Source organism: Synchiropus splendidus, chromosome 1 (genome assembly GCF_027744825.2).
Source record: "Synchiropus splendidus isolate RoL2022-P1 chromosome 1, RoL_Sspl_1.0, whole genome shotgun sequence".
Lineage (NCBI taxonomy): Eukaryota > Metazoa > Chordata > Actinopteri > Syngnathiformes > Callionymidae > Synchiropus > Synchiropus splendidus.
In genome coordinates, this window is record NC_071334.1 from 22,223,070 (window position 1) to 22,235,539 (window position 12,470).

The 12,470-nt window shown below is 41.3% G+C and overlaps 1 protein-coding gene across 9 annotated transcripts in view; it reads right to left on the minus strand.

Moving 5' to 3' along the window:
* Window positions 1-2,411: 2,411 nt before the first annotated feature.
* The window catches only part of ptprfa (protein tyrosine phosphatase receptor type Fa), a 115,086-nt gene continuing 105,027 nt past the window's right edge, over window positions 2,412-12,470 (minus strand). For 4 of the 9 annotated variants that reach the window (XM_053887027.1, XM_053886983.1, XM_053887019.1 and 1 more), the window contains 13 exons: window positions 11,840-11,872; window positions 11,430-11,527; window positions 11,127-11,250; window positions 10,767-10,942; window positions 10,127-10,246; window positions 8,604-8,758; window positions 8,216-8,501; window positions 7,633-7,811; window positions 6,927-7,053; window positions 6,415-6,540; window positions 5,117-5,271; window positions 4,897-5,032; window positions 2,414-4,445 (listed from right to left, as the gene is read on the minus strand). In XM_053887027.1, coding sequence (XP_053743002.1) covers window positions 4,377-4,445; window positions 4,897-5,032; window positions 5,117-5,271; window positions 6,415-6,540; window positions 6,927-7,053; window positions 7,633-7,811; window positions 8,216-8,501; window positions 8,604-8,758; window positions 10,127-10,246; window positions 10,767-10,942; window positions 11,127-11,250; window positions 11,430-11,527; window positions 11,840-11,872 — 1,784 coding nt within the window. In that variant the 3' untranslated portion in view covers window positions 2,414-4,376. Of the gene's footprint in view, window positions 4,446-4,896; window positions 5,033-5,116; window positions 5,272-6,414; window positions 6,541-6,926; window positions 7,054-7,632; window positions 7,812-8,215; window positions 8,502-8,603; window positions 8,759-10,126; window positions 10,247-10,766; window positions 10,943-11,126; window positions 11,251-11,429; window positions 11,528-11,839; window positions 11,873-12,470 lie in introns of all 9 variants that reach the window. The other 5 variants (XM_053886959.1, XM_053886969.1, XM_053887001.1 and 2 more) reach the window with 5 other exon arrangements.

The window sequence follows — 12,470 nt, forward strand, 5'->3', positions numbered from 1 at the left end:
TGAAATCATAAAAAAAATGGGCACACGTCTTCAGTCGCCATTAATCTGATATCATGGATCATTGAAATGACCTCCTTGTCATGGTGTGGATTACCACCAGCAAAAATGTGCTCATAGATTTCACAAATTTGTGTCGACTGACGCAATGTTTGATGCAGCTGGCCATGAAAGCAAGAGTGGAAAAATGGAAGAAATAGATAATCAATTGTGTGTGACCACCATTAGCAGCGATACAAGCTGAGCAATGTCTCCTCATTGATGGTGATTTTCCATAATGCCTGGAAGCACTGCATTCTACTCTTGCAGCAAAGCAAGAGTGGAATCTGTGGGAGATCTGTTGTGTTGTCAGAGGTGTTGGTCGACGTCATCCCACCAGTGTACAGTGTGAGACATATATACGGAGCCATGGAAGTAGAGGAATGCTATTGTTTGACAGGTAAACAAGTGCAGTGAGTGGTTAAGCCTTGACCTGCTGAAATCGATGAATCTTGATGCCGTTCAATGAAGGGAATGTTGATCTGAAGACTGCTGTTATGGTCTTTGAGAGCTTTCATTCTGCCATGACAATCTATGTGCACAACACAGTCCTGATGATAGTGTTGATGCCATACCCCTGGACGTCCATCAGCATTTCACATGAGACATTGCGACTCATTTCTCCAACATATTTCATCAGCACGGAGAAGCCGCTTCCTGCCTGTCCGTAGTGGTTTGTGCTTAATGTGCCGACATACAGTAAGAAAAACCCACGGTGTGCTTGTTTTCATATTACCACGTTTCAACAATGCAGTGTGTTCTTCATGCAAGCTACATTCTATTATCCACAACATTTGAGGAACAAATAGTTCAGTCAGAGGTGTCAGAACTATTCTCTGTGGTGCGATAAATATGGACAATGAGTTTTGTAAAACTGATGAGGGCAGTTCCAGCCTCTCAGATCCAGCGGTGCTTTTACTGGCGAGCCAGTCAAAATAGAATTCATGAAGCCTGGCTCTCCTCCAACTTCCTCAACTAAACAGTGCTAAATGCTCTTTTTCCAAAAGTGAAACGCAGACATCCCCTACCCTTAGGTTAAGAGTCTGGGTGTCTTCCTCAGCTGGACGCACTAACACACCAGTAACATTACTAGAACTGCCGACTACCATTCACTTAACAGCTACAGAGCCCACTGTTCTCTGACCCATTCAACTACTATCTACTATCTATGTATCTATGTATCGCTGCATGACAGGCCAGATGTGGCCTAAGGGCCTTGAGTTCTAAGTCTGGTTTCATCCAAGCTTTAGCTAAACTATATGAAAGCCAGACAGGGTCATATTGTAATCTGAAGCACATTCTAGAACCAAACTATTGGTCATCTAAATGCTCTGTTATTCTCCCACCACAAGCCTGACTCAAGGTCAAGTATATGAACTGGTGACAAGAAGATAACTTGAACTCAAAGCTTAAGTGGTTCATGAGTCGATATTTGCAATTAAAATGGCTGCATAGCTGCACTCCTCTTTTATGAATGTGTTTGTTGATAAGCCCGCGGTGTTTGCTCAGCAGGGCAACAACATGATCTAAAGACAGATGAGATGACTGCGCACAGAACTGCAAATGACTTTGGGATCTCTTGGGAAAGTCAAAAGTTTCTTGTGATTCCCAGTTCTACAGGGTGAAGGAAGCAGGATGAGCGCGTGAGCCTGGAAGCTGAGTGTCAGGCCTGTTGTGTGAAGATAAGAGAAGAGTAAGATGACTGATAGTTAAGTGCCAAATCATCTGAGGACAGACACACAAACACAACAACTGAGGGAATCAGTGGGGTTTTTCCTTGCACTGCTGGGATTTTCCGTATTTTTAAGAAATGTAAGTGGATCTAACATTGTAAAATATCACACTCCCATGTTGCATGCTAATGGATTCCTTCCACAATATCCAAGGAATCCATTCAAAAAGTAGAAAGAACTTTAGAACTTTATTTATTTTATCAATTTAAGTATTTTATCAACCAGCATCAGCATGTTTCAGCACACCCTGCTGTTGTTACATGACCGCTGTTGATGATCAAATATTTCAAACATGATTGGACAGGTACGTGGCAGGGATCCAAAAATCCAGGTTTGGTGTAGATTGAGGAAACAATGCTGTCCATGGTGCTGAAAAAATAGTCATCCAAAAAATGTGTTTCCTGTTTACGGATCCGTTTTGTGATGTATTTCCCTTTAATTTAGTCATTTGAATTGAATTGTATTACAGTGTTTGCAATAGCCATGCATTGAGCTATCTGTGTAAATAGTGTAGTGTAGTGCAAATAAAAAGGACTATATTTTTAACCACACACTGGTAAAATATAAAGCACTATTTCACACACTTGGCTGCAAACCTTGCCTTTCAGAAAGCGACTGTGTGTTAAGGATCCAAGTGTGGAGTTAATCTCACTATTGCACAACTTCACAGTATCTGTCACTGTATACTACTATTTGTATGCACAAATTGGTGTTGCACAACCAAGACACATCAAAACATAAACATTTTGTGATTATCTTTTTAATTAACAAATAGAAAACAACTTAAATACAGAAATAATCCTGATAATACCAATAGTGGAATGAATATTTAACTATTTCAGGCCCTCCTTGACTTCGTTGAGTGACGCACAGAGACACACCACTGATCACTTTGTGTCATGCCTGTAGTTATGGAACACAGTGTTTGGGGGAACATAACATTCTAAGATCCATCATGATTTCATGGCCGTCTAAACCATAATCAGGACTCACATTAATTGTTTTGTAACTTATTTTCATCATCATCATCACAACAATGTGGGTTTCTGACACAATTATTTCAACAATGTAGCTGTGGAAAACATCCCATTCAGACCTTGAGCACATTTTATGTTCATGCTAATGAATAAAACTGACCTCTCAGTACTGTCTTTGGACGGCTTATATGTTGTCGGGTCACAATAGTGAACAGTGAAATTTAAAATGAAATGGACCATCCTTTCTACATAAACAATCATTTAAAGACACTGCAATGTGGTGTGCACAAATCTATTCACGCACATCCTGGCCAACAAAGCTGGTGGGAGAGGAGTGTTGAATAGATGCTATAGTAGGGTCAAAAATAAATGTATCTACTCATCTACTCATGGCTGAATTAAAAATATAATTTATTCTTCTTACTGATGAAGTACAAGTATTAAAATCTGTAAAATCTGTAATTATTATTAAAGCCCTCTCACCCTTTTAGACCCTTGTCTTACTTATAATTACATTTATAATCTCAATGTCTTGCTATAGCTTTGTATTTCCTATATTTGCAAAAACTCGGTTGTTTTTTTGTCAGGAAACATTTCTTCGTATTGTTGTTTTGGTCTGTAGCTTGCCTTCTTTGCTTCTTGTCCTGAAAAAGACCAAGTTAAATCTTTGCAACAAAATAGAGCTTCAGCAGTTGCAGTGCAATATGGGTCTCGTAGCTTGAGAAGTGGGAGTGCTCTTCATAGTTCGACTATTTATGCTGTAATTAGCCACCATATACTGTGTATGTCTTGATTCATATGGCAGTATATGGAATTGTTTTTTTTCCTCGCACATTTGCCAGACCAGATCAGCTGTTATACACGTGTTACTGTTAAACACAAATAGAGAGTGGAAATCGTTATTTCACTGCTTCAGTAAACCAGGCTCGTGGTGTTCTGTTCTTTGGCAGCCTTTTTTTCACACACTTGATGGACACAGCACGAAATGGAGAGATCATCAATGGCCACTCTTGCAAATTTCACACAGTCGTCACTTCACATCATCCCAGCAAAGGCGAGACACCACATGTATCCAAAACAATCCCAAAAAGTGTAGTGGCAACCACAGAATATCATATTTATGGTATAAAAAGAACTGATTAGCAGCTGTGAGTATGTACTCTCTGAGCAGATATATATGGAAAATATCAATATATGTTCTTAGTGCTACTATAAAAAGATAAGTAAATCATGATCAAATATGCAATAACCAATGTAAGTAATTACAAAATAAAATCTAAATATTAATAACAGAGTAAATATAAATGAAAGTAGCAGAAAAATAGTTTTTGAGATAAGGGTGAGGGGGTTAGTGGGGGGGCGGGTCACCATTGACATAAATTTAGTGTTTGGATTCCAAGAGGATTTACAGTCCGTCGCTGAGTCCAGGTATCGTTTCAACAGCATATTGTCCAATCCCCTTGTCTCATGGGTCTGATTTCGATGGCCTCCCACTCAGTCTTCCCTCTCAGCAACCTCCCTCACCAGTTGTCCTCCAAGCTTCCTCAACCACGAGTGGGACTGGTGGAGCGGACATGATGGTGCTCAGAGAAGATAGCACACTGTTCTGGGGAGGGCAGCCATGGTGAGGTTATGTTGCATAGTGATCGAAGCTGCCCAGGTACTCCAGCGCTGCTCGATAGCAAAGCTGGTACTGGTCCTGTAGACAGGAAGTGTGGTCACTCACAGAATTATTATCGAGCAGTATATAACACGTAAACGTCAACTATATCATGCTCTCTCACCCATCCACACATTGTTAGCGTTCCTCATGTGTTGCTAAGATAGTTAGCTAGCATAAAAAGTGACACACACAGGCGGTTATTCACCACTGTTGCATGTGTGATCAAAAATAATTTGCTTGTAGAATAGTGAGTTGGAGAGACACGCAGCCTGTTTGCTTGCAACGAACACAATATGATGATATAAACACATGCTGCATGAAACAGCAGACAATATAAAATTAAAATTTGAAATGAAAATACATGACCTATTCTAAAGCATTGAAACCGCTGTGCTGCCAAACCACCAAGTTTCAAAAATATTCCATGGCGCATCTTGAGTGATGCACAATGTGATTTTGATCTGCTCAAAGTGAGGAGGTGTCGTACCTCTGTCTGCACCATAGCAGGTCTCTGAGTTCGGAGTGTCTTGACTGTCTGAAAGAGGTCAACCACGCCCTCGTACCGCATCCTCTCCAGGACTATGCTGAGGGTGATAAACACACCGGTCCTCCCAACACCAGCACTGCAATCATAAGGGGTCGTCACAATGGAGACTTTGATCTTCTCCTAATCTCCACACTGCATGAACAGACAAACACACACTCACCTGCAGTGCACAGTAATCGGCCCATCCTGACCAAATTGCTCTTTTGTTTTATGAACTTGGCCAATGAAGTCAATGAAGCCCTCTCCAGTTTTTGGTACTCCTTGTTCTGGCCAGTCAGTGAACTGGAACTGCCTGATGGTCCTCGACTGACCATCCTGGTGAGGGGACAGGGATGCAAACATAATCCGGTTACACACTCAGTCAGATTATCAGAAAGCAGAGTTTGAAGTGGAAAATATGAGGCTGAGGAAGCAGAAATGCCAAAAGAATAGGGAGAAGTCATGCAGGTACGAGGAAGTCTAACCACATTTTTCATCAGCACATGGTGAAGTGACTGGAAAGTAGATCCTGACAGCAACACAGCTTCAAAAAAGTGCTGACAAGAGCCATTAATTCAAGTCTCTGTTAAAGTCAGTTCAATATTGAGAAGTGTAAATACTACAGTGTAATGTATACAGGATCCTCGCTGATGTTAACAAGATAAATTAATGAAACACATATTCATTGATGGTGGTAAACACAATGATTATAACTTTAAAGTGATCTATGTGCGCCATATTTGGGATCTGCCACGACAACAGTGCACTATGTTGGAAATACACCTTCTGTGTATCTCCATTAACTATGAGGTATTACAGGATGGCAGCATTTACTTTACTTATTGCTCAAAGGCATTTTATTAATCTGAAAAAGTTCTCCTCCCAGTTACAAATGGTGGTTGCAAGAAATTATTCAACACCTGAAATATCTTATTCTCTAAATCGTAAAAGTTTCATGGACAACAAAAAAAATCAGAGATTTATAAAGTTTTCAATGATACTGAGAAGTGAGTGGAGGACATGAAGCACAAAGTCATGAACCAAAACAGACTTGCACACAGCAGAGCTGCTCAGACATAAAGGGATGATGCTGTCTAACCCAAGCTGTTTGGGTCACATGATAGTAACATAGTGCATGTGTGCAAAAGACAGGGAATCAGTGGGTAAAGGAGACTGGACTGGGAGATGGGGAAACAACAGTATTAGCCACGTCCAAATTTCACTCTAACTAGAGTGAGTCAAAAGTGAAACCTGTGCTGCTGGACAGGCCCTTTCATATAATAAAAACGAATTGCTTTCACTTGCTAAAACATGTTTGAAACATTAGGTGAATTTTTAGCCCATTTTAAAGCAGGTCTTACAGAATGCAGAACGGCAAGTGATGAAAATGTCTGTTTTTATAATAGTAGCCTTGAGTCACACTGATGTCCCCTCAAATTAAGGTGACACCTTGTCCCAGCACTGGCGAGGAAAACCTACCCTGGCGTCTGTCACTTTGAACTCTCTCAGGATGTACTGAGGCATGTTGTACTCAGCCATTGGGTCCACAACAAAGTACTGGTATCGTGCAGAGCGCTCAGCTGGCCAGTACTGATGGCACTTTTCCTGAAGACCAGAGAGGAAAGATGCATCACGCAAAGAGGTCAAGTATAGGATTATAGGAAATGAATTTTCAGGTGTTGGGGAACTATTGTTATTCAATGGTGGAGGTAATGTGTGCACTAATAGGTACAGCAGTAAACCTCACCAAATCATCATATGATCATCTCGTATCTGTTTATCATCATTAGATTCTTAAACAAAAACACATTCAAAGGTCATTTTGGTAAACGTCATTGCAGCAGAAGAACATCATGATGATACATAGATTTAGAGGGCACTTCTCATGAGATTTAACTTCCAACGATCGACACTATATATATCCTCTGAAAAAAGGCCATGACTAAAGAAACACATTGCTTGCACATCATGTTAAAGACATTTGCAGTTACCCGTCCCATCTCGCGCAGTTTAGTCAGCATCACCACAATAGTGGAATTGTGCTCCCACAGCATTCTCCAGAAGTCCTCAGTGGTTTCAGCAAGTGGACCCTGGGTGGCCATGTAAGCTTTCTGCTGCCTGGAGGGTGTGACAGGAACATGCTAATCACTCTCATGACGCTCACAACACTCGCATTTATGCAAATATTTTCTTTTAATTGCTGTTCTTGTGCAGCTCCAGGGACTAACTACGCAAGTTAAATGGCAAGAGTGGCAGGGAGACACTGCCTGTTTGAGATAACAGAAATTGTGAGGTGAAGCTGAGCCAACAACTCTTCAAAAGATCAATATGTGATTCACTGAACACTGTTAATTGAGGCCTTCCTTCACCATTATGAGACCTACATTCAGGACACAAAGTTTTACTCTATCAACAACAATAAAAAGAGCAGAATAAATATTCATTTCTTATTATTTTGAAAAATCAAAAATAATGATTCCATATTTCCTACATCTGGGTGACTGTCAAACTGGGTGAATAAACCTTGACAGCACGTTTATGAATTATTTTTTGGTAGCCATAATAATACCATATCAATAATATAATAAATAATACCGGCTAAAAATCAACCTAAAAATTTGGAGATGTTCAGCAATAACATGGACAGAAACCAATGACAAGATCACAAGACACGCTTCATCAGGTATGTGGACTCACCTGTAGCCGTCAATGAAGCTGGCGTTAATGTAGTCCGAGCCTTCCACTCCTCTGATGGGCTGCAGGCAAACACGGGCTGACTCGAAAGGCATGATGTTCACCAGGCGGTTCTTGAATTTGTTACATGGCAAGTTGGCACTGATGAATCTTGAGGTATGTGCTTTAGAGCTGGCCAGTTTCTACAGGAAAAAAGGAGGATGAGTGAGGGAGTGCCACTTGCATCGGCTTCGCAGCCATGTCTGTTGCAAACTTGTATGGTTGTTAAGGTGGCTGCGACTCAGAGGTTGAGAAGTCAAAAGTCGAGAACAGAACTAAATGACACCAGAGCCACGAGGTCGTTTTCTTTTTTTTCTTCTGCAGGCACAAAGGAGTCACATTTTACACTGTTGATACAGAAATTACTGCTTCCCATCTCAATATACTGATCCCTTTATGTCTTACAGTTTCACGTTTGTATTAAAGTGTCTTTGAGTTATACAGCAGAACTCGGTTTTGAAGTGTCAATGTAGTATATAATATTGTTAAAATGTAATAATATCGCAACAGAGTAAGACAAAATCAATGACCTGAAAAGTGAACTTACCTTAAACTCCAGCTCCATGGCAGTGACACTTTCTCCCAAAGGAGTCTGGGTTAGTTTCTGGATGTGAGCATACAGGTTTCGAGCAGGAACTTCAGTGTTGCCACACATGGCTGCTTCCAGTAGAGCCTCATGAATGAATATGTACTGATCCTCCGTCTGCACCATGTAGTTCCTCTGTGCTCTCATGCACGTCACATGACCGTAAATGTCTACTGACTTCTCGTGCTTCATCCGCTCCAGCATGGCATCGATGACGATGAAGCAGCCTGTCCGGCCCACACCGGCACTGGCAAGAACACAATCAAGAGCGTTACACTTTCTCATAGTAAAAGTATTACAGACACTGTCTGGACTAGTTGTGATTCTGCTGAAGGGGAGAGCTTCCTACCTGCAGTGCACCATCATGGGCCCAGCGTCGGGGGGATTACAGGCCTTGATCCGGCGTAAAAAGGCCAGTGTGGGAGTGGGATACTCAGGCACACCATGGTCTGGCCAGGCCATGAACTGGAACTGTCGGACCTCCCTTTTCTCACTTGAGCCATTCTGTGTGAAAACAGTTATCACAGGACAGAGGTGCAAAAACCTGTAGGTTAAACCAACACTTACTCGTATGCTTAACCTAGATTGGCAGCCCTTTAATAAATAAAGATCTGAGCTGTATTAGTAGTCCAAAAAGGGAACTATCATGGGGAAACTAGATTTTCCCCAAATAAAAAATTAAAATTAAAAAAAACATTTTTTTTTTTCATTTCAACAGTAGAGTACTGTCCAGGATGTTTTTGCAGAATGCTATTGTCCTACAAGATTTTATTTTTCATTGGATTGGACCTTTTCTTAACATTTGAAAAATCATTGATATCATTCAGCCCAAGCGAAAGGGCTCAGTTGGACAGCAGGTGGCAGTCGTGTTCTGTAAGAAAACGTTTTTTTTTTCTGCCGTGAAGGGGCCATATTTTGCTTTTCCCAACTTTAAAAATTTGCTGCAGTGTGAGTGAAATAAAACATCACCATCAGAAGTGCTGAGAAAGAAGGACTTCTGAGTACATGCCTTTCAAGTTCTGAGCCTAATCTCTTTCACTTTGTTCAAGGTGTTGAGAGAGCAGAGTGGATCAATCAAGATGCTCCGTATTACACAGCTTGTCTTCGCTATTTCTTTGTAAAATAAACATAACAACACTTGTTCATGTTCAGTTTGGGCTGTGAAATGCCACATTCTCTTACAGCCGTGGCAGAGGTCCGTCATCAGTTCATATCTGAGGTGAGGACGACTCGTAGTACTAAGAATGGACAGAAATAAGGAGGTAAACAGTTTGTCGCGCGGCTCATGACGACTTCCTTTAGACTTGCTTCGTCGTGGGTTACAAACCAGGGGGCGAATGGAACTCAGGCCACCAGAGAGAACCGGCAGTGCGAATAGCCAGTCAAAAACAACAAATATGGCTCTGACACAGAACACTCAGTTTTGCAGATAGCTTTTGTCTCTAGTTCTCATTCCATCAATAGAATTGACATCACGAAAGCTTGTTCATGTGACCAGTAAAGGCTAATGGGACCAGTGGCTCATCACAAGATAGATTTTTACATGCGCTCTGTCAAAGTAAATGGAGCAAAGATACAATCTTAATATGTGATATTTTATGAGTGAAGAAAAAAATTACAGGCACGATAGGGCCTATTTTTTAATTTCATGATTATTTCCCCCTTGGGAACCAGGCGAAAAGCGAGACAATGGGCTGTTGTACTGCAGCATCAACATTTGATGAAATGCGTTTGTTGCCATTAAGAATTGTGAAAAAGATCTGGAAGCAAAAACATTGATTTTACTCACATAAAAGACCATAAAGAAGCCTGAATAGATGTTAAATGTTTCTGAATCATCTTATTCAACCTACACAACTAACCTAGTCTTACCTTATAGAGAGCGAAGGTCCGAACGCTGTAGGTGGCCAACTCCATAGTGTCCAGCATGGTCACCTGAATCATTCCATACGTCTCTGTACCACGACTGGGCCAGTACTGGTCACACTTTACCTGTAAACAAAAAGGAAAAATGAATAAATTCAACCACAAAGAGAGTAGATATGATAACTTCTACTGGATACCATATCAGAACTTTGCCAAGGATATAACAGTAATGCTTATGCACAATCTGACAAAAATGCTCTTCACGTTATCAGTGAGGGACTGAATTTATTCAATTCTCTGAAAAATTCACTCTTAGTGACTCATAGTGCTGTTGTTAGAACTGCTGTTGTTCATTTTGGGACTTTTGTGGTTCATTTATAGCAGTCAGGCCATTTAAAATGTATATTATCATAATGCCAGATTGTGTTATAAAAAATTGAAAAGGAAAAAGCGGACCTACCGGCTGCAATCAGCAGGAATACTATATCAACACAATATTAAATAATAAAATATCTGATCTGTATGACCCATTCATGGAGGCCAGATGGCTTCCACGGTACCTCCTACTTGCTTGATAATATTCGGGGCTTCTATAACAATAACTGTGAATACAAACGGCCATCAATGTTGTGGAGAAACAACCCACTCTTGACTTCTCTTCAAGGCGAGTCATCATGATGATGGTGCAGGTCCTCTGCTCCCAGACCATCCTCCAGAAGTCACTCAGGGTCTCTGGTAGCGGACCTTGTGTAGCGATGTAGGCGTTCTGCTTCCTGTATCCGTCAATGTAGTTGGCATTTACATAGTCACTTCCAGGAACTCCTGTGGAGGACATGCAAGTTAGTTCTGAGCACACAATGCACTGTCTGGTCAGTTAAACAGGACAAGCAGCCTTTTTCTGATTTAAGGACACAAACTTGAGCAAACTTCATTGCGCAGTTACACACTGCAGTCTTGTCTTGTGTCAAATCTTTTACGACCTCTCTCTGAGAAAAACGAGTCTCACCATCCACAGGTGTGAGGATAACTCGTGACTGGTCGTAGGCGATGACGTTTGCGTAGCGATTCTTTGGCTTGTTGACCTCCAGGTTGGAGTGTTCCCATGTAAACTGTTGACCCGGATCAAGAGACTGGGGGAGAGAGACAGCGAGAGAGAGAGTGGTGACTACAAATCACTCCCCATCACTTAAACATGTATTTTACAAAGCAGTAAAAATAACAGCATTACTGCCTAAATTGTGGTAAGTAATACTTCTACAACGTGCATCTCCAAAAGGGTGCAGTGGTGTTTCAATGGTGAGTGGTTTACCTCATACTCTTGAGAGAAGCGCAGACCATCATTAGCCTTCAGTCTGTCTATGTGGTCTGTAAGGTCACACACAGCAATGGGTGGATGCTCCCTCATTCCTGCAGGGAAGAGTGCAGACGTCACAGACACACACAAACATATACACAGCCATGTAAGCAGAGTGCCAATGCATGTTTCAGCTGTGGTGTTCACAGTGAGGTGTGGAGAGCAGAGGGCGACGTGTTCAAAAAAGCAGAGGGTGAGCGCAGAGCTTTTTGGTTGACGTGTGGTGTGATATTATTTATCTGCATGGCCATAATGGTTGTTTCAGTATAAATGCTTCAGGAGAAAGAGCAACAACAAAAACAACAGCAGTGCCACAAGGAAATGAAAGCCGATGCTAGTCACACACACGAGGAATGCAAACTAACTTGGAGTATTCGGGCAACTGAGGCCACTGGAACCTGCAGGGGAAAAGACCAGGCAAAAAAAATAGCACAGGGGTCAGTTTGGAACAAGACAGAGGATAGAAAAAAAACAAAGGACAGTGCAGCAAGGTGACCGTTTTTGTCTCATCAGCTACGTTTGGGCATCAATCTCAGCAGCATCACCTCACTGCATATAATACAAAAACATTGCATAAGGGATGGAATTTACAACATGCAAACAGCATCGCATTCAGGGAACTGAATATGATAGCTCATGCCTTCTCTTCTGCACAACAACACGGCAAAAATAACTGGCACCACACTGCCTTTTGTTCACTGACTTGTCCATGCACAATTGCAACAGACACAGTTAGCACACTTCTAACAGCAAACACTACATTTGTCATTGCAGCACTTTATGACATGCCGTGGAGAGCAGAAGAAGACAGCCGGTAGTTGTTTATAAACTCTGTATCTTTATTTACATTTGACCCTTCTGAAATTAAAATGTGACTTTTGAATTGTGTTTAAACGCCCAAACTAGTTCCTATGCTCTGTATTTACGACATGTATTTGAATGCAATTGGATTTGTACCTTCAAATGAAAGTTAATAACCAGAACTAACTCGAGTTA